Below are 21,404 nucleotides of genomic sequence, written 5' to 3'. Positions count from 1 at the left end.
AAAAAAAAAAAAAAAATTTAAAAGTTAAAACGTTTTTTGAACGTGACGGTACTAGCTATTCAAAATTAACTTATTTTTTTGGCACAAAAACAGACACATAGACCAATGGAATAGAATAGAAACCCCAGAACTAGACCCACAAACGTATGGCCAACTCATCTTTGACAAAGCAGGAAAGAACATCCAATGGAAAAAAGACAGCCTCTTTAACAAATGGTGCTGGGAGAACTGGACAGCAACATGCAGAAGGTTGACACTAGACCACTTTCTCACACCATTCACAAAAATAAACTCAAAATGGATAAAGGACCTGAATGTGAGACAGGAAACCATCAAAACCCTAGAGGAGAAAGCAGGAAAAGACCTCTCTGACCTCAGCCGTAGCAATCTCTTACTCGACACATCCTCAAAGGCAAGGGAATTAAAAGCAAAAGTGAATTACTAGGACCTTATGAAGATAAAAAGCTTCTGCACAGCAAAGGAAACAACCAACAAAACTAAAAGGCAACCAACGGAATGGGAAAAGATATTTGCAAATGACATATCGGACAAAGGGCTAGTATCCAAAATCCTTAAAGAGCTCACCAAACTCCACACCCGAAAAACAAATAACCCAGTGAAGAAATGGGCAGAAAACATGAATAGACACTTCTCTAAAGAAGACATCCGGATGGCCAACAGGCACATGAAAAGATGTTCAACGTCGCTCCTTATCAGGGAAATACAAATCAAAACCACACTCAGATATCACCTCACGCCAGTCAGAGTGGCCAAAATGAACAAATCAGGAGACTATAGATGCTGGAGAGGATGTGGAGAAATGGGAACCCTCTTGCACTGTTGGTGGGAATGCAAATTGGTGCAGCCGCTCTGGAAAGCAGTGTGGAGGTTCCTCAAAAAATTAAAAATAGACCTACCCTATGACCCAGCAGTAGCACTGCTAGGAATTTACCCAAGGGATACAGGAATACTGATGCATAGGGGCACTTGTACCCCAATGTTTATAGCAGCACTCTCAACAATAGCCAAATTATGGAAAGAGCCTACATGTCCATCAACGGATGAATGGATAAAGAAGTTGTGGTTTATATACACAATGGAGTACTACGTGGCAATGAGAAAGAATGAAATATGGCCCTTTGTAGCAACATGGATGGAACTGGAGAGTGTGATGCTAAGTGAAATAAGCCATACAGAGAAAGACAGATACCATATGGTTTCACTCTTATGTGGATCCTGAGAAACTTAACAGAAACCCATGGGGGAGGGGAAGGAAAAAAAAAAAAAAAGAGGTTAGAGTGGGAGAGAGCCGAAGCATAAGAGACTGTTAAAAACTGAGAACAAACTGAGGGTTGATGGGGGGTGGGAAGGAGGGGAGGGTGGGTGATGGGTATTGAGGAGGGCACGTTTTGGGATGAGCACTGGGTGTTGTATGGAAACCAATTTGACAATAAATTTCATATATTAAAACAAAACAAAACAAAACAAAAACAAAATTAACTTATTTTTTAAATAACATCAAAATAATACGTCACATAAGTCATTTTAATTATTATTCACAGGGTTATCTTGAGGGGAAAAGTGATATATGGCAAGTGTCTAGTTCAGTGCGGGGACATATTTGGTACAGTGTTACTATTTTTATTCCCTCTGCCCCCAAATCTCTGCACCCACCCACCCCCATACTTTAGGTTCCAGTTCCCCAAATCAGAGGCGCTCAAGCCTCCACCATCTGAGTCCTCGAGGGGGCTTTCTCCTCTGTGGAATGCTTTGCCCCCATCTCTTTTCTTCTCTCACCCCTGCCCTGTGGCTGCAAGGGCATCACCTCCTCGGGGAAGCTTCCTCTGACGACCCTTCTCCCTCCCTCCTCACATCCTCCTCCCTCACATAAGTGCCCCTTGTTTTCCCCTGGGGACTGGGGACCGCAAGGTCATGTCAGCCCTCTGAAGCCCAGGGTCCTTGAATCCATGGGCTCACTTTCCTGGAGTGCTACCCTGGCCAAGGAATGAGTTCCCCTCAATAGGGGGGATTAATGGCGGGCCTTACCCCCCACCTATATAGACATCCAAAAGTTTCTATTTCCTGTAAATGTTTTGTTGATCCTCACACATCCACAAAGAACACCTGAGTTTCAGTTTCTCCTCTAAGCTTTCCTGAGGAAGATGCCTGGGCTTTCCCATAAACTCTTGGTGCACCGTGTGCAGCAGTGGTGGAAGGAATAGGTAAATAGCTCACTCATGAAGCTCAAGGTCCGGCCAGGAGAGCAGGCACTTATGCAAGGGACAGCGACACAGTGGGGGAGGGCCACAATGACGGCCCCAAAGTGGAGAGGGGGCCCAGTCGAGAGCAGAGGCCCATGCCCCACCAGGCCTCAGGGGAGCCAGAAGGGTGGCTGACCGGGAGAGGAAGGGTTCGAGGGAAGGCTTCTAACAGAGAGCCTGGCTAGCGGGGTGGCCTCCAGGTGAGGGGCAGCGGCAGAGCGGGGGCAACCAGCGGGGGCTCTGGCTCTCCAGGTTGGGGCCCCGTAGCTAAAACCTGAACCCGAAGGCCACGCAGTCTATGCTGGGAGCACTTACAGGAGGAGGGAAAGGCAGGCACTGGCAAGAACCGAGGGGAAAACTGGATGGAGCCTGGTGCCAGGGGAGCTGGGTAGGGCCCCGAGGGGAAAGGCCTGGTGCCAGAGGACAAGCCTGAGGCTGCTCTCAAAAGGGGAGGTCCGGATTTCTGTGGGTTTTTTTTTTTTTTTTTCATAAGCCTTTCCAGGAAGTGAGATTCATTTCTTAGGGCTGAAGAAGTAAAAGGCCCCTTCTCTGGGGTCCCTGGGGTTTGGGCTGGACCACTGGAGCAGAAAGCCGGGCTGGGCTCCCGGGGCGAAAGCCCAGGCCAGGCCTCCAGGCCCAGTTCCTTCTGTTTCCTTCCTTTGTGCTGGTGGAGAACAGTGACCCGGTGTAACAAGAAGGGGAGCTGACAGGGGCTCCTGAATGTGATCAGAACCCCCACCCTGCCCCTCAGGAGGTTGTTTGCGGCACCAGCTCTGACACACCCATTCCCTCTCTTTCCTGGCAAACTTCTACCCTAAATAGGAACAGAGTGCCCAGCACCTGCCCCAGGGTCTTTGAAACCCTTGGCAGGAAGGGGAACTGTGGGTGGTTCAAGTGTACCTTGAGGGTGTGTCAGCCTCCAAACCCTCGTCCTTGCCCAGGGGGGCAGCAGGGAAATGGCCTCTGGGAGCTCCCTAGCCCACCCCCGTGCCCCCACTTCTCTCCAATACATTGTAAACAGCACATTTATTGGTGGTTTGCAAACCTCTGGTAAAAAGCACAGAACAGCAGGGCTCTCCAACATGCTGCCCTGGGCCCCAGCCCGTCAAGCATGCAAGACGGAGCTGGCGGATTAGTCAAGACGTCTTCAGGAGCAGGGCCGGCGGCGGAGCAGGCCCCAAGCTTTTCCATCCCCACCACCCAGCAGCCTGGGCCTAGGCTGCAACCAGGAAGGCGGGCCCAGCCCAACCCCCAAATCCCCGCCATGCAGTGACCTCTCGATGGCTGCCTTCCTTCTCCCCGACTCCACGTCTCTGATCCCCACTCTGGAGCTGGACCTGAGCCACATGCTTTGCTCCTTCACACTGGGACCAAACCAGTTATGGTCAAACTGTTTCTATGGGCCCTGCCTCTCCACTCAGGTAGCCAGCAGAGCGAAGCAGGCCTGGCTCTCCTGTCATCACACTGTGTACTCAGCTCGGGGCTGGGCACTCAGCAGGGGACCAGGACGGGCAAAGGCTTGTTCAGAAAACCACTGTAGGTGAGCAAGGCAGGGCAGCCTGACTTAGTCTCTCCCAGAGTCTGGTGTCTGCCAGCCTCCATTCATTGGCTCCTGGCTGGGGCTGAAACTTCTCAAGGCTTCAACAATCCAAGGTACAGCACCGGTGCCTCCTCCTCCCAGATGCCCCCCCCGGCTTGATGCCAGACTTGGGGCTGGGCTATGGACAGTCAGCCAAGGCTGCTACTTCAGGGCTCTGAGGACAGCCTCCAGCTTCATGGCCACGGCCAGGTCGCCCTTCACCTTTAGCCGCCCACTCATGTAGGCCCCCAGGGGCCGCAGCTCCCTGCACAGAAGGGCCCGCAGGTCTGCTTCAGCCATCTCCACCACCACATCAGGGATGCCGTCAGGCACCCCGTGTCCTACCCTCCCGTGCCCTGTGCAGGGAAAGAAAACTGAGTATTAGTAGAGGGACAGCTATGCAGCAGGAGGAAGACAGGGTTAGCATGTCCCGCTGGGGGGAGTGGAAAGTAGTAAAGTGTGCGGGTTCTAAGTGTGTGTGACCACGCAGGGCTTTAGCTGCTAAACTGGTGAAATAGGGATGCTGATCATCCCGAAATCAGAGGCTTGTGGTGAGAAGTAGCTGAGCTCACACACCACAATGCTCAGCAGAGAGCCTCGTGTGCAGTGGGCCTGCACTATGTGTGGGGCTCTTGGTGTAGGAAGCTCGGCTGTCTGGGTTGCCCCGCTGGCCAGGACAGGGCAGGGAGACAAAGGCCCAGATAATCGCTGTCTGCGCATGGTGTCTGAGCCCCCGACTAAACTGTTGGCAGGAGCAGGGGGCAATTTAAAAAAGGACCACCAGGGTGGGAGGTGGGTGTGAAGGAGAGGACGGGGAAGGCGGTGGCACCTGTAGTGAGGTCGAGGAAGTAGATGCTCTGGGTCCCGCTGGGCAGGAGGACGTTGAACTGGTAGCAGGCCCCGACCTGGCTGACCAGGGCCTCCGACAGGAAGGGCTGCAGGGCCGTCAGCAGCCCCTCGGCCACAGGCTGCTTCGGGCTGGGCCCGGCGCCACCGTGAGGGGCAGGCAGCTCGACTTCGCTCACCATCTCCAAGGTGTCCGCTGGGCGTGGCCAACAGGGTTGGGGAAGGAGGCAGAGAGAAGAAAGTCAGTGTGCTGCCAAGGTCAGGACCAGTGTCACCTCTGTACCTCTCGTGGCAGTTTCCTCTTATATGCCCTTCAGGCCTGAGTCCAGCTTCCTCCTCTAAGAAGTAGCCCTTACGTTTTCAGCCTCAATCCCCAGAGCCTGTTTCTCAGCTACTCCAGCCCTGAAAGTCAAATTCTTTCCCAGGTACGGTCACTTCCTGCCACAGAGGCTCCCGAAGGCCTCTACACACTCAGGTCCCTGGGCTCTTCTTGCTGCTTAGCTCGGTCCGCTTCACCAGCGGGGCTGGCTGAGCAGCTGGGCAGGGGTGCACTGCACACAGGTGCCGAACTCCGTAAGGGAACAAGCAGCAAAGCCGCGCCTGGGCAGGGCACCAAGCTGAGAGCCTGGCTGAGCGCCGCCCAGTTCCTCCCCCGGGGCTCCTCACCTGGCCCTGGGGGTGGGGCACCTCCTGCCCCCGAGGACAGGCCTCCTCCCAGGAAGTGGAGGGCCAGCTGCTGGAGGGTGCTGTCTAGGCTGGACCCCGCTGGGCTGTCCTGGGGTGGCTGGAGCACAGCCTCCACTGCCAGTTCCACTCGGTCCACCTCCAGCCCCCAGGCCCTGGTCACATCGTTGATTTCCAGCTGGAAAAAAGTGTGGGGAGAAATGGAATTAAATCAACAAGCCTTTCTGGGAGCACCTTTTTTTTTTTTTTGGCCCGGAGGCCCCACAGCCTCCCAGGACAACTCCCTATGGGCCAAGCTCCTCCAGGGGACACAGGCTGAGAGCCGTTACAACCCAGCAGTGCGCAGCTGGTGGTGAGCAACCTGGAGAGGGCCTGAAGCCCTGGAGGTCCAGGGAGGGAGCATGGGTGCTGGCTGGAGGGGAGTCAAACCGGTGAAAGGGCCTAAGGGAAAGGAGGGCTGCAATGTTATGATTTGTAAGAAATATACATTTGATCATTTAAATCATCAAAATATTTCTATACATTTGGCCTGTTCCTGGCTCACAGCTCCTACAACCCTGGGAATCGCCTGTGAGAAAAGTGATAAAGGTGTCTTTGGTTCTGACAGCAAAGGTGATTTTGGACCCCACCCAAAGGTGGGGGCTGGCTGCCAGGAGGACCAACTATGTGACTGGAGAAATTGGAACTTTCAGTCCTCAGAAGCCTCCATAAAATCCCCAAGAGGACTGGGTTCCAGAGCTCCCAGGCTGGTGAACACCAGGAGGGTGGTAAGAATGGTATGTCTGGGGAGGCAGTGGAAGCTCCATGCCCCTTCCCCAGACCTCATTCCGTGTATCTCTTTGGCTGTTGATTCATATATCTTATCGTATCTTTTAATAAACTGGCAAACATTAAGTGTTTCCCAGAGTTCTGGGAGCCGCTCTAGCAGAAGAACCCAGGAAGATCACTGGAACCTCCAGTCTGTATCTGGTTGGTCCTAAGCACCGTAACGGCCTGGGGCTTATGACTGGCATCTTTAGTGGGGAGTGGGGGGCAGTCTTGTGGGACTGAGCCCTCAACCCATGGGGTCTGATGATGCTGTCTCCCAGTAGTGTCAGAATTGAGCTGAATTCTTGGACATTCTACTGGTGTCTAAAAATTGCTTGGTGTTGTGTGGGGGGAACCCCCTTCCCCCACATTGGAAATGGGTCCGGGAACCCCAAAAGGACTCTTCCAGGCAATGGGAACAGGATGTACAAAAGCCCAGACTGGAGAACCTGGAATGTCTGAGGGAGTGTGAGTAACCATAGGTGCATTAGGCTGGACCATCAGGTGTGGGCTGGGAGACTGGAGATAGCTGAGGGCTCAGGGTGGATTGCTCCGGTTCACTTGGATTTATTCTGACACGCAAGGAGCCCCAGAGAGGAGTTTAGCAGGGAGGTCATAGACTTGCTTGTTGGGAAGATCCTCCTGGCTTCTGTGTGGACACTGGATTGAAGGGGGCTGAAGGTGGAGGCATGGAGTCCAGGTAAGACATTGTTTCAAATTGCAGGCAGAAGTGATTCGGATCTGCTGTCAGGCAGAGATGTGGCTGTGCAGCCAAGGTACACAGAGGACAGAGCACAACTCTGGAAACTATATAAAGCTACAGCAAGACACTAGAGAAACAACCAGTAAGGTTGGTGGCTGTCTGGATGTGCAATGAGGGAAGGCAGTGAGGAGTCAGATTTCTGGTGTGGGCTCCCGTGTGGATCGTGAGTGTAGGTGTTCACCTAGACAGCAAGCACAGAGGGAGACACAGATTTGGAGGTGGCTAGGGGAGGGATGATAACTATGGAAGAGCCAAGTGTCCAACAAGGGATAAACTGGGGATAAATAGGGTCCCGGGCACAGGAGTAGGGCTAGAGCAGAGGATTGTAAATAGTGTCCAGAGGTAGCACAAAGCCCGGGTGGACGAGCTCTCCCAGGCCGTCCCAGACAAGAGGAGGCCAACGCCAGAAACTTGGAAACTGAAGGGCAGGAGAACAAGGAGTAACGCAGTGAGCTGGGAGCAAGGAGGACAAGCAGACCGTGGAATAGTGGAAGCCAAGGGAAGCAGAGGGTCTGAGAGTGAGAGGAGGAGGGTCCACAGAGTGAAAGGCTACTGCCAGGTGAAGCGAGCATAGGACTGAGAAACGCCCCAGAGCTAGCAGAAGGGGCTGTCTCTTTTAGGGGCCTGGAGGAAGCCTAAACTGAGGACCGGCTGCTGAAGGGCAGGGGAGAGGCAGGTGGGAGCCAGTAAGGGCTGGGGTGGTGGATGAGCCTTTGCCCACACAGAAAGGGGAGGAGGGAGGACTAGCGGAGGCAGGAGCTGAGCCCTGGGCCCAGAGCACTGCCCTGGCAGGGCGGAGTCTCTGAGGAAGCTGGCAGTGAAGCAGGGAAAATAGCACCTACGAAGAGGAGGTAGAAGGGGTGACGCTGGAGGTGCTGAAAGGGCTCTTGTCCTGGAGCATCTGCCCCTCCCCACCCCCGGCCCCAGGAGCAAGAGGCGAGGCTGTGGCAGAGGGACAAGGGGTGGGCAGGCGGTGAAGGGGAAGCAATCGGCCTGCAGGAAGAGTGAGCAAGCAGCTAAGGGAGGGCCTGGCAAGGGACAGTGGGGAGCGTGCACCCCTCCAGGGGAGAAGTAGGCAAAAAGGCGAGTGGGAATGAGACATTTATGCCTGACCCAGGGCTTTGGGGAGGCATGCTGGGTTTCTCGGGATTTCGTTTTAACCACAGGCCCTGACCCTACTCTACCAGGCGCCAACTCAGTCTGGGCAACAGGCCCTAAATGACTAACATCCTGGTGTGGGACTGACTCCCCCAAACTGCCTCTCTTTGGCTTTGTTGCACAACATGCCTGGCTTTCTGGCTTCTTCCCCTACCCTGCTCCTGACAGCAATGACTGAGATCAGTTTTCTCCTCTGAAAAGCACATTAAAATGGCATGTGGTTTCATAAATAAAAATTGTTATCAATTGTAGAAGATGGAGGTGTGGGGGGTGAGAGGGCAGGTGATCTGGCTCTAGACCAGCTCTGCCCTTGACTGTGACTCTTAGAAGGCATCTCAAATAGTTTCTGAGCCCTGGGCGCCTGGGTGGCCCAGTCACTTAAGCGTCTGACTTTGGCTCAGGTCATGATCTCGGGGTCTGTGAGTTCAAGCCACACATTGGGCTCTGTGCTGACAGCTCAGAGCCTGCAGCCTGCTTCGGTTTCTGTGTCTCCCTCTCTCTGTCCCTCCCATGCTCACGCTCCCTCTCTCAAAAATAAACATCAAAAAAAAAAAAAAGTTTCTGAGCCTTTAGTTTCCTCCCTCCAAAATAAAACAGTAATAACAGGCCCTCTCGCAGCAAAATGTAAAGCAGAGCTACGCTTGGGCAGGCAAAGGGGCTTATAAACTAGAAAATGCCCTGCATGTGACAGCTGCAGTCACCATCACAGTAGGATTTCCTGAGGAGTTTCACTCACGTGGTTGATTCACTTCCTGAAGGGACTGGCATTACCCCACCCCTCCTGTCCTCTCACCCCAAGTCCCCGGGGTAAAACAGAGCCAAGGGGAACAAGGGGAAACCTCATCCACGGTCCACTGGGACACGGGACAAAGCACAAGGTAAGCATGGGGAGCAGGGGACGTGCTGCCACATGTGTATTCACTTCCACCCCATCTTGCCATAGAAGGGACATGAGGGGAATTCTGGTATAGGTAATTACTCACACATGGAGAAGAGGCAGGAAAAAGGTCCCCAGGTCCCGACGTCCCTTTGTTCTGTCCTGAACAAGGAACACAAGGCCCCCAAAATGCACATGCTGCACACGAGCACAGAAGTCCCCAGAAGGTGACTGGCAGGAGGCCTGCTCCTTTCACCTTCCCGCCTGCCTGTGAGGCGCAGTGTGGTCCTGGCAGTGCCCGCAGGGCACGGCACGGTAAAACCCCAGCAGTGAGGCAGGACCCAGGAATCTCTGGCAGGCCACTCCCCTCCAGGGCCCCTTTGCCTCTTTAAGATGGGCTCGCCCAAGACCACTCTGGTCTGCACCCGTCTTCTGTTCCTCAACTCACAGTCCCACCCAGACCACTGGCTCTTCAAAAGTTAGGACATATGGTAAACTGAGGCCCAGAGCGATCCAGTGCTTTGCTCAAAGTGCCCTGGCAGGCAGAGCCAGGCCCATGTGCCCACCACTGACCTCTACCGTGTGAGAGCTGCCTACCAGGAGCTGGTCGCTGATCTTGAGCTTCTCCATCTGGATCTCCCGCAGAGGCCTCTTGAGCAGGGCCTTGGTCATGGCATTCTGGGCTGTCATGCGCGTGGCTGCGTTCAGGTCCTTCACAGTCATCACAGATAGTACCGGGTCCCAGATGCGGAACTGGACGTCGGCCCCCACAGACAGCACAGCCCCATCCTTAGAGGCCAACTATTGGGGGAGGACGTGAGACAAGGGACACTCAAAGGGCTGGGGCTGCAGGCAGGTCAGGCCCACTGACACCACCCAACTTGACCCCCCCGCGTGGGACCTAGCTCCTGAGGGGGAAAATCATGTCCCCAAGTGCATGGTGTTAGGTACACAAAGCAAGGATATCCTTCCAACCTCCATCCTCGACTTTCTGGTCACTCCCCCGACCCCACCCCTGATGGCTACTCATACACCAAGGTGCCGCTCCCACAATACATTCTGCACAAGCCCCCACTCCCTTTGTCCAGGGGAGCCGAGAAGCCCCTCACCTTGCAGGGAGGGACATTGAAAGCTCGTGTCCTCAAGTCCACCCGCTGAAAGGAGTCAATGAAGGGCAGAAGCAGAACCATGCCAGGCCCTTGAGGGGTGCGGATCCTGCCCAGTCGAAACACTATCATCCGCTCATAGGTGGGCACAATCTGTTCAAGAGAACGAGGGAAAGGGGTGAAAATGCTGAGTGTAGGCAGGCAACAACGTCCGGCAGGGTCCCTCCCTCGCCTCTCTCTTCCCTTGCTTTGGCTGGTGTCAGTTATCCTTAGATCTTTTTAGAAGAGAAAACCAAGGCTCTGAGAGGTTAAATGCCTCACTCAAAAATCTCAGAGCCCCCGAGTGAAACAGGCAGGATTTGGATGTAGTTCTGAATGACTCCAACCCCAAGCAAAGGGCTTTCCCAATTTCAGAAGTAGATATGTCCAAACTGAGAAATGAAGGCCCAGAGAGGCAAAGTGACATGCCCAAGGTCACACAGTAGTTGTTTCAGTGGCAGTTTTAGGACCAGGATTTAGGACCTTCTAAGGCTTCCTTCCAGACCACACCAAACCCAAAGGCTTTCCAGAAAAGTTGACTATTATTGCCTAGGGTCACACAAAGAGCAAGGCCTTCCTGGGCTTCCACCTTCACTGCAGCTCTCAGATGTGATCCTTAACTATAGTTCATCTTTTTGCCCTCTACACCAGCCCTGTTGAGAACCAGGCCTCAATTCCTACTACTCATTACCTGCTGGGCCAAGTTGAGTGTTTTTCATTTCAGATTTTAGCCTGACCCAAAGAAAGGAACGTATGGCAAAGATATCTGTGTGTACCATAAAGCCAGTGTCCAGACCCCAGGACTTGGGAAACTGGGAAGGCTTGTTGACCATTTACTGGCGCCCAGTATGACTTTGGGCAAGTCTGAGCCTCACTTTCCTCATCTGAAAGATGCAAATGAACCATCCTTGACTAGCCCATTTCATCGGGGTGTGATAATGTAATATTTAGAGGAAGTGGACAGAGGATGGGGAATTCATCTAACAACGCCAAAGGTTTCAGTGCAGCCCAACCACCCTGAGGGTAACCCAGCCAGCCTTACCTTCAAGGCAAACCAGCCGGAAACAGGGAAGGTAATCAGCAGCAGCAAGAACCCCAGGAAACTGATGAGGCCATGGCAGAGGTAGGAAGGCCAGCTCTGGGGCGCATCTGGGGACAAGAGAGCAGAGGCGGTCAAGGAACACCAACTGGTTCTGGCAGGATAGCGGCAGGCTGAATGAACTTGGTCAAGGGCACCTTTTGCCCACCTCCAACCACCCCCCCTTCACCAGCTCTTTCCTTTTCAGGGCTCTCCGTTGCCTAATACTCCAGTGTCTTTAACCAGATGCTAGTTAAGGATGTTCCCTCCTCCCACACATCAAAACTAATCTGTCTGAGTCCCGCTCCCACAAGGCCTAGTCTCTGCTAGGCAACAGCCATTAGATGTGAGAAGCCATCCATGTGACGCTCTCCTCTCTGGGTATCTGGACCAATTCCCTTGTCTGATATAGCCTGCCATCCATGTGTAGCACAGAGCCAGGGGCACCTGGGCATCTGTACACACTGTGCTGGGTTGAACTGAATGCTGGTGGTATAAAACATTCCTCCTCTACCATCAGCCCCAGAAGCGTGCTTTCAGGGCCTCCTTTTGCAGATAATACCTCAGCCTAAAGGGATAAAGCATTAATGGCTCAACAGGAGCCATGGATGACAGGGAAGATGTTCTTCTCTCTTCTCAGGCTCACCATGCACCCCCTTTAATGCCCTAAGGACTACTGAATGCTTCACTTGAAGCAGCTTCGGATGGGGTGTGGGAACTAGGAAGATAGGCTCATCTGAGACAGAGGCCCTGGCCCTGGAGAACCAAGAGCCCAGAATGAAAAGTGGAGCTGAGAAAGCCCCAGAATCTAGGATGATTATCCTCTGCTCTCCTTCCCATGCCAAGGCTGGACAAGAGGCAGACAGGAGCCTCTGCTCAGACCTCCCAGGAACACCATGTCCTCTGGGCTCTCCAGGCCCCAGGATACTGCCTGGCTCTGATCCCTGTGGCTACTGCAGGAAAGAAACCCTGGGATAGGGTCAGCTATCATTACAGGAGGGTTCGGTTTTCAGACTGAGGCATGTGGGATCTGACCCCGGGGGGGGGGGGGGGGGGGGGGGGGGGGCTAAGGGAAACACTCAAGGCTCTGGAGCAAAAGAGGACCAAAGCTGACACAACAGGCAGCTGAAGGCCTGCCTTTTTCTCCTGTCGCTATCCATCAGGAAACAGGTAGATGCTTAAGCTCACGGCATCCAGAAGTAGTCACTGGGATGGAGATTCTGCCATTTCTCTGCCACCAAGTGCCCTTAGTGAGCTGGTGACCTCCTATGCCTAGACCCCGGGTTCTTTCTGGTCAAAATGGGGATATGAAATCCCTTCCCAGGCTTAAAGGGCTGATAACAGCCGAGAGGAGAAATCAGGGGGTGAGGCCTGTTAGAAAATAAGACGGCTCCGGGGCAACAGCCCAGCAGCCCTACGTGGGGGGCGGAGGAGCGCTAGCATCCCAACGCCCGGTCCAGGCCCTACTCCACATCGTGGCCACTCTGTGCCTCCTCTTAGGGTGCGAGGGCACCAGACCGGCTGACTCCAGAGGGTGCCGGCCGGTCCCCGCCCCGGGTCCGCTGTGCTGGGCGGCCACTCACCGGCCCCCGGCCCCACGCCGCCCCGCTCCGGGGACAAGCAGCCCTTCTGCGAGCCCAGGAAGCCGAAGCTCGACTGCTGGAAACGGTCAAAGTCCCCCAAGGGCAGCGCCCGATACCCGGACCTGCCGAGCATGGCTCCTGACTGGGGCACGCCCCGCGCCCCCGCGCGGTGCCCGGCAAGCGCAGCCGGCCGCTCCCCAAGCCCGCCCCCGGCAGGCCGCCGCTTCCGGTTTCACGGGCCGCGACGCAGGAGGAGGCGGCTAGCTCGGCCGCGTTCCCGCCGTCGCACAGCGCCCCCTGCGCCGGGAGGACCGAACCCGCTGGAGCCCTGCCTCTCTGCTCTCGCCCGGCCTTGGAAAAGGAGCAGGAAGGCAAGGTGAACTCTGTGAGTGGGTTTTCAGAAGCCGAAGTTTAAAACTCCAGAATCAAGGAAATGCTAACCAGCCTTCTCAGCACTCCCGCTGCAAACTCACATACTGAGGTGGCGGTGCGTGTGGGTGTGGGGGTGTCTTATCTAGAATTAGGGTTTCTTAAGGGTCTGGTGAGCAAATTATTCCTCCTTGTGTCCCCACAGCCCAGCAAGCAGTGCTCGGCACAGAATGGATCTCAGACTTGTTGAATAAAGCCGTAACCAGCTTGTTGTGGTCCCGGTTTGGCAGGAGGGCCTGAACTTTGGCACAAAAAGAGAAATTTCATGTGCAGACCTCAGGGAGTACAGCAGAGTGAGGAAGAAGGGGAGAGCATAAACCATCCTGGGGCAGGCCCTCCAGAGAGAGCATCACAGAGGTCCAGAAATGGCACACCCCTTGATCCAGAGGTAACTTGCCACTCCATGGCTCAAGAAAATCCAAATGCAAATGGTGAATTTACTCTGAGAAGCACTGATTTTCAACTTGGTGTTGGGGCGGGGTGTCTTTCAAAGTGAGCAAAGAGGGGGCTCAGTTGAGTAAGCATCCGGCTTCAGCTCAGGTCATGATCTTGAGGTTCATGGGTTCCGGCCCCACACTGGGCTCTGCGCTGACAGCTCAGAGCCCGGAGACTGCTTCAGATTCTGTGCATGTGTCTCCCTGGGCCCCTCCCCCACTCACACTCTGTCTCTCTCTCTCTCTCTCAAAAATAAATAAACATTAAAAAAAACGGTAAGCAAAAAAATTAATACAACTTTCTTTGTCTCAGCCACATGCCAGTCCTGCCTCCTCAGGCCCTTCACACCCCAGCCATAGCCATGTCCCTTCTGCTTCACCATCTTTGGCTTGTCCTAGTTTGATGGCCTGGTTCTAAAGCCCTGGTGGGTACTGATCAGGCTGAAGGTTAGGGTAGGCCCCTGAGGCCTCTCACATAGTCCCTAGGAAGTTGGGTCTCCCCGCCATTCCCTTTCCCCCACGCACCCCAGACGATAAGCTTTACAAGAGCAAGATCCTATCACCATCCCTAGTCTGCTCCAAGCTGGAACTGAGCACAGAATTGTACACAGCAGGTGGCACGGTGGTTGGGATGGTTTGATGTTTGAAAGCCAGGGCCCTTGACCCAGTGAGGAGTTGTGCTTTCTCCCCTCACCAGCTGGGAGCTGGCACGCTTCTCCTTTGGCCAAGAGCTGATTTGCTCTCTCCTCGCTGCCTTCATATCTGCTCACCAGCTCTCCCCCTTGCCAGCCTGCCACCACTGCCTCAGACTCACCAGCCTTTCCAACTGCCACCCAAGGCATCATCCTGTCCCCCCTCATCTCCACTCAGTGTCCTCCCAGTGTCTCTAACTCAGATCCCTCCTTTGCATCCCACAGCCGTTGTCCTAGATCAGGCCACCTGTCCCGGTTGTCAGAGTTCCCGTCCCAGCATCCATGTTGGGTCATGTTCCTGGGTTCTAAACTCACTCTCTTGTTGCTCACAGAACTGGTCCATCTCCCTGGCTCTGATGCTGCCCATGGGTCCTCTCTTAAATCTTAACATGACTCAAACAGGCTCTCCTGTGTCAAACCTCCATGCCTTTGCACGTGCTGTTCAAGTGTTCCCCCAGCCCCTAAGTCCTGGCGACCACCCACCCTCCTTCCCCGTTCCTTCAAGTGCCAGCCGAGGATCTCCTTTCCAGCCAGTCCCACTAGCGTATGAAAACCTCTGTTTGGGTAACTGCTCTTCCACTAGACCTGGGGTTCTCCCGAAGCAGGGCCACCTGTGGCTCATCTCTGTCCCCACCCCTTGGCCCTCCCTCAAAGCCGAGGGAGGGCGCTGCCTCCTTTCCAGCTCAGATCTGCTACATTCCCTTACCCCCAGGTCAGCCAACCGTCTTCTCCTCTCCTCCTCCATCCGTCCGCCGGCTCTGGGCGTGCCTTCAAATCCCCCAAGTCGGCCTCTCCGCCCCTAGAGCCGCCCCTCCGCCCCTAGAACCGCCCCTCCGCTCTGTCTCACTTCCTCTCGGGAGGCGGGCTCTCAGCGGGCACCGCCCCTTACGGATAGACTCGGACGGGTTCGGGAGACTTGGCCCTCTGGCGCCTGCTTCTCGTTCCGCTTCTCCTCCCGCCCCTCAAGCTCAAAACCCAGAATCGAAACTGTGCTGTGATCCATGCAGCGGGAGCCTGCACTCGCCCAATCTCCGGGTCCCCAGCAAGACCCCGCACTGCCCCCCACACCCACCATGCCTCCCCCGGAGTCCGTCTCCGAAGACCACCAGCCCAGCCCCAGCCACAGCCCCACGGAGGTACTACTGGGTTTGGGGAGATGGGGTTTAGGCTTTGTTGATTTGGTCAGTTGCGGGGAGAGGTGGGAAGGGAGAGGGCAACTTGGCCAAGCACCTCAAAGAGTGACACAGAGAGAAAAGCAGGCACTGGGTCCTGACCCTCTTGGCTGGGGTAGGGGTAAGTGAGACCAGGATGAGTTAGGGGAGCCTCTCCAGGCTGTGATTCTCCAGGAGCAGGGGGCAAAATGACCACGCTGGCGCTTTGCCTCCCAAGCTCCTGCCTCAGATGAAGGTCCACAGGTTAGGGAGAATGGCAGGAGCAGCCCTACTGCGCAGGCCTCTGGAGCCAGGAACATGTCCCAGGTGTGGGAAAACCAAAACCCAAGTTCCCAGATCAGAAAGTGGGAAACTGGCCCGGATGAGAGAAGTGTCTTGGCTAAGGCCTCACAGCTCCTGTGGTGGTTTCTCCGCTAGGATACCTCCAGGATCCTTTTCTTGGAACACCCCTCGAGCACAGCCCCCGTCCACAAGGTCCTCCTCCTGGAAGCTTGCCTCAGTCTTCTCCCGGACAAATGCCCCAGCTCCCCTCCTCCCCCAAAGGAGCTACTTACATCACTTGCTCTATGTTCTTCCAGGCCCTTTGGCTCCCTTTCATGAAAGCACCTTCTTGCGGTAACTTTTATTATTTGCATTATTAAAACTAGGAGTAATACTACTTAATTATGAACACTCCTCACGTGCCAGGTACTGTTTTAAGCACTTTTTTTTTTTTTTTTTTTTGCTGTAAACTATCCATAACATAAAACTTACCATGTTTTTAAGGATTTTTTTTTAAATTTTTTAAATGTTTATTTTTGAGAGAGAGAGAGCAGGGGAAGGGCAGAGAGAGAGAGGGAGACACGGAATCCAAAGCAGGCTCCAGGCTCTGAGCTGTCAGCACAGAGCCCGATGCAGGGCTTGAACTCACAAACTGCGAGATCATTACCTGAGCCGAAGTCGGATGCTTAACGACTGAGCCACCCAGGCGCCCCTTAAGGGTTTTATTTTTGTGAGTAATCTCTACACCTGACGTGGGGCTTGAATTTACAACCCTGAGATCAAGAGTTCCATGCTCCAGCAACCGAGCCAGCCAGCTGCTCCAAAAATTTAACCATTTTTAAGTGTACCTTTCAGTGGTATTAAGTATATTCACAATGTTGTGTTACTATCACCACCCTCTATTTCCAGAATTCTTTCATCACCCCAACAGAAACTGTACTCTTTAAGCAATAGCTCCTTATTGCCCCCTTTTCCCAGTTCCTGGTAACCACCAATCTACTTTCTGTTGCTATGACTTTGCCTAATTTAGAAAGTGGAACCATGCAAATGTTTGTCCCTTTGTGTTTGGCTTACTTTGCTTAGCGTAATGTATTCAAGGTTCTCATCGCGTGTATGAGAATTTTCTTCCTTTTTATTTTATTTAATTTTTAAGATTTTATATTTAAGCAACTTCTACACCGAGCATGGGGCTCAAACTCACAACCCTAGGATCAAGAGTCACATGCTCTACCAACTGAGCCAGCCAGGCACCCCCTTCCTTCCTTTTTAAAGCTGAATAATATTCCATTGCACATGTAGACACTTTTGTTTATCCATTCATCCATCAATGGACACTTGGGGTATTTCTGCCTTTTGGCTATTGTGCCTAATGTGCCTAATGATGCTGGGAACATGGGTGTGCACGTAAGTATCTGTTCAGGTACTTGTTTTCAGTTCTTTGGGGAAATACATCTAGGAATGATATTTCTGAGTTTGTATGGTAGTTCTACGTTTGCCTTTTTGAGGAGCCGCCAAACCATATTAAGCACTTTATACCAGGTCATATGAGATACGCTTTAATGTATCTCCTTTCTAAACTGAGTTCCTTGAAGGCAGGGATTTATCCCATCCATCCGGGTATCTCAGGGCCTAGGGGATGCTCAGTAAACTGTGGAGGGAGAGCTGGAGGGTGTGAGTGAGTGGCGGAGGGGGGTACTGGTAAGCCTCGGTTTTGTATCATCCTGCCTGGAATGGGACTCTGTGCAGCCCCAGGAGTGGGTGCGGTGGGTGGGGACTCCTGGATTTCAGGCCTCACCCCCACCTCTCTGGTCCCCCAGAAAGCCGTGGAGGAGGAGTTCGAGTTCCTGCGCTGCCAGGGCTGCCAGGTAGAAGCCAAGTGCCCCAAACTGCTGCCTTGTCTGCACACGCTGTGCTCGGGATGCCTGGGGGCGCCGGGCACGCAGTGCCCCATCTGCCAGGCGCCCGGGCCCGCAGGCTCTGACTCGCTGGCCCTGGATAACGTCTTCTTCGAGAGTCTGCAGCGGCGCCTGTCGGTGTACCGGCAGATCGTGGACGCGCAGGCACTCTGCACCCGTTGCAAAGAAACTGCCGACTTCTGGTGTTTCGAGTGTGAGCAGCTCCTCTGTGCCAAGTGCTTCGAGGCGCACCAGTGGTTCCTCAAGCACGAGGCCCGGCCCCTGGCAGAGCTCCGCAGCCAGTCGGTGCGTGAGTTCCTAGATGGCACGCGGAAGTCCAACAACATCTTCTGCTCCAACCCCAACCACCGCACCCCTATGCTGACTAGGTGAGCCGGCCGGCCCAGGGTGGGGTGGCACATCCAAGATACCGGTAGAAGGTGCAGGGAGCAGAGATCCAGAGAGGCACATAGCTGGGAACGTGAGATGAGGAGCTTCTAGGGTCCTGCAACTCTAAGTGTGGTCCTCAGACCAGCAGCATTTGTGCTGTAGCCATGGCTGCAATTTCTGTTATCTCCTACAAATGGGTAGTCATCGTCTCCAGTTCCCCCCTGTAATCAGTAAAGCGGCAGAGTCGGCTTTACAAATTCATCCAATAATTTCTTCAGGATAAATTTTGGAAATGCCATTGCTGGGTGAAGGGGTGTGAAAATTTTATACTTTGATACCTGTTACCAAACTGCCTTTAGAAAGTCTTACAGTGGAATTTTCCATATCACAGCCATGGAGTCAGGGTATAGAGTTGGATTCTAGATGAGATGCAGGTAGTTCGTTTCTGTCCAAAAAGGCAAAACTATAACACCGTACTATCTCAGGATGTCTATTTCGAAAAAACCCTATCGAATCCAGTTAAAATTATTTTTATTAAACAGCACAGGATTTTAATTCAGTATTTTTGATAATACATTTGTATGTCAAAAAGTCACAAAATTTATAAAGCGAGGGGGCAAGTCTCCTTTCCACTCTGTCCCTGTCTGCTTAATTCCTACCATTTCTCTCTCCCTCCCTCCCCCATCCACAGTTAACCATTGTTACCAGTTTTGAATGTTTCCAGGGTTTCTTTGGGAGTATATGCACAGATAGATAGGGGTGTATAGTCTTATACATTCTTATTTTCCCTCTTTTAGCCAACAAGGTGGCATATGAACGTGAACTCTCCCCACTCCCAATAGATTGCTTCTGTAAGATTCTGTAGATCCCTTGGGATCCGCAAAGTGGAGGTATTCTTTGCCCATAGGGGACACACTCAGAACTGCATTCCTCCTAAAACTCACGGTGGCTTGCTTCCTGCTTGGACTTTTACCACCGGCACTACCAGAATGCATTTCCTGCAGGTTCCTCAGCAGACAGATAATATCAACTTGAATTTGGATTTCTTTGTTATTAAGATTCAGGTTTAGTGACTTTTTTATATGTTTATTGGCCATTGTTTTTTCTTCAATTGTGAATTGCCTATTTAGGTCCTTTACCTATTTGGTGTTTTTCCTTCCAGAAATAAGTCTCTTTAATTGCAAGAACCAGTAGCTGTGCAAGCGTTTTTCTCAGGTTGACTTTTGTCATTTCATTTCCTAGGAGGTATTGTGTTTAAGTTTTTAGTTTTATAGAATCCAGTTCCTCAGTCTCTTCCTTTACCGTGTCTGGCTTTAATCATACTAGGAAAGACTTTTTCCCCCTTCCAATGTTAAAAATGCTTTCTTATATTCTATTTTAATAATCTCATGGTTTTGTGTTTATAATTAAATCTCTAATTTGTATGGAATTTATTTTTCTGCATGGTATAAAGTAGGATTCTCACTTTGCTTTTCTCTCCAAATGGAAAGCTGGTTCTCTCAACAACTTTTATTGAATAATCCACTCTTGCCTTGATCTGAAATGCCCTCTAATGCTCTACCAAATAACCAAGTAATCATGAGTATGTTTGTAAATATCTGCTCTGGGCCAGTGATGTGACTATTCCTTCGCTAATCCTTACTGCTGTGGGGAATGCTGTAGCTAGCTTCATGTTTGATAAGGCAAATTAAATTCCCATCCTCCCTCATTTTTGCTTTTCTTTTGTTCTTACAGTTTATGTAATTTCAGAACCTACATATTCGTTGGGATTTTATTAAATCTGGGGGGAGTTGGCTTCATCTCTGTTTATATCTTTTGAGTTTTATAGTGCTATTGACATACTTCTTGAACTTTTAAATTCTAGTTTAATTTATAATATTTAATAACCCTGTGAATGAAATATTTTCCATTATAATTTCTAGCTGGTCATCATTAACATGCCCTAGGCCTCCTGATTCATGTATATTGGTATTAGACTAGCCATCTGATTGAGCTCTTCCCTTTTTGTAAGGTTTTCTAATTGATTCTTTTGGATTTTCTAGGTAAACAATCATATCATCTGCAAATAATAAAAACCTTTTTCTCTCCAGTATTTATGCATATTTCCTCATTGTAGCTTTGTTTCATTAGCTAGAACTGCCAGAACAATATTGAATACTGTGAAGAAGTGGTCAGGAAAGGCAACTTTATCTTATTCCTAGCTTTCATGAGAAAGTTTATGCATTCTAGTACACTGTTTATTATTGGCTTCCTTGGGTAACTTGACAAAATCACGTTCAGAAAGTTGCCTCCCACTTCTCTCTTACTACGAAGTTTTTTGTGGCTGCTGTTTTGTTTTATTTTTAACTCGGGAATGGGTGTTCTTTGATTCTGTGAAGGTGTCCTTTTACCTTTCAGTGTGATGAATTACACAGAAGTATGTTTCTTTATGTTGAGCCGTTTTTTTCAATTCCCAGGAGAAAAAACCCTATTGGGTCCTGATACTATTATTTTAATTCATAGCTAGATTCCATTTAATACTGTCTTATTTAGGCTATTATCTATATTTATAAATGTGATCAATTTTTATGAATATGTGTGATTTCTTTTACGTTTTTTGACCCATTTTCTACTAATCTCCTTCAGTGAATTTGTAAGCTTGTTTGAACATGGTATACACACACATACACACACACGTAAATTGCTTAGCACAGTGCCTGGCACATATTAAGCACACAGTCAATGTTAAAATCCTGTTCCTGTAATTTCTCTGTTCTGCTTTAGAACAATTCAAGAACATATGCAATTTGGGGTTTGTAGAAGTTTCTTGAGAAACTGAGACTGGTACTTTTTTTGAAGAGTCAGGTTTTTTCCTTGGTATTGGTCTGTTTTGGATCTTGAGTCAGATTTTCTGAAAATTTTCCAGTTCATCCTAAGTTCTTTCATAATTAAAAAATTTCTTTTATACCTGTAACTATGCCCCCCTTTCTTATTTCTAAATAAGATGTTAGTGGCTTACAAGTGGTCCCACCTCTGAGGTAGGGGTTGGGGTGGGTTTCTGTCCAGGTACAATGGGCAGGGCTGGTCCAGCCAAGAGCATAGGATTCCCATCCCTTGAGCAAGGGTGGATGGTTTCAAAAACCTGATCATATTGCTTAAAAATCATACACAGACGGGGCGCCTGGGTGGCTCAGTCGGTTAAGCGTCCGACTTCAGCCAGGTCACGATCTCGCGGTCCGTGAGTTCGAGCCCCGCGTCGGGCTCTGGGCTGATGGCTCAGAGCCTGGAGCCTGCTTCCAATTCTGTGTCTCCCTCTCTCTCTGCCCCTCCCCCGTTCATGCTCTGTCTCTCTCTGTCCCAAAAATAAATAA

At 51.8% G+C, this 21,404-nt stretch overlaps 2 protein-coding genes across 13 annotated transcripts in view; one reads left to right on the top strand and one right to left on the bottom strand.

The window, feature by feature from the left end:
- Positions 1-3,268: 3,268 nt before the first annotated feature.
- Positions 3,269-15,166, bottom strand: STOML1 (stomatin like 1). Of its 3 annotated transcripts, none has more exons than XM_006932391.5 (7): positions 15,043-15,166; positions 11,163-11,269; positions 10,085-10,234; positions 9,549-9,776; positions 5,353-5,548; positions 4,670-4,882; positions 3,269-4,196 (listed from the first exon to the last, which is right to left on the bottom strand). In XM_006932391.5, exons 3-7 carry the CDS (start codon positions 10,211-10,213, stop codon positions 4,003-4,005), a joined length of 960 nt encoding a protein of 319 aa, XP_006932453.1. In that variant the 5' UTR covers positions 10,214-10,234; positions 11,163-11,269; positions 15,043-15,166; the 3' UTR covers positions 3,269-4,002. The 3 variants fall into 3 exon arrangements, with proteins under 3 accessions (XP_006932453.1, XP_011281265.2, XP_023110834.1); XM_011282963.4 differs by lacking the exon at positions 15,043-15,166 and adding an exon at positions 12,782-13,001; XM_023255066.2 differs by lacking the exon at positions 15,043-15,166 and adding an exon at positions 12,782-12,998 and having other exon boundaries at positions 9,573-9,776.
- Positions 15,167-15,194: 28 nt separating this feature from the next.
- PML (PML nuclear body scaffold) overlaps positions 15,195-21,404 on the top strand; it is a 39,286-nt gene continuing 33,076 nt past the window's right edge. For all 10 annotated transcript variants that reach the window (XM_003986961.4, XM_006932390.4, XM_006932386.3 and 7 more), the window contains exons 1-2: positions 15,195-15,472; positions 17,587-18,053. In XM_003986961.4, the coding sequence (XP_003987010.1) occupies positions 15,338-15,472; positions 17,587-18,053 (602 nt within the window). In that variant the 5' untranslated portion in view covers positions 15,195-15,337. The remainder of the gene's footprint in view (positions 15,473-17,586; positions 18,054-21,404) is intronic.

This window comes from Felis catus, chromosome B3 (assembly GCF_018350175.1).
Source record: "Felis catus isolate Fca126 chromosome B3, F.catus_Fca126_mat1.0, whole genome shotgun sequence".
NCBI classification, from domain to species: domain Eukaryota; kingdom Metazoa; phylum Chordata; class Mammalia; order Carnivora; family Felidae; genus Felis; species Felis catus.
This window is presented reverse-complemented; position numbering and strand designations above follow the sequence as displayed.

Excerpts from the sequence above, each read along its gene's own strand:
- STOML1 (XM_011282963.4), bottom strand. The coding sequence starts at position 12,914 with ATGCTCGGCAGGTCCGGGTATCGGGCGCTGCCCTTGGGGGACTTTGAC. Across the intron at positions 11,270-12,781 it reads CGGCGTGGGGCCGGGGGCCG|ATGCGCCCCAGAGCTGGCCT; the intron begins GTGAGTGGCCGC and ends TCTTGTCCCCAG. Across the intron at positions 5,549-9,548 it reads GCAGCTCTCACACGGTAGAG|CTGGAAATCAACGATGTGAC; the intron begins GTCAGTGGTGGG and ends ACTTTTTTCCAG.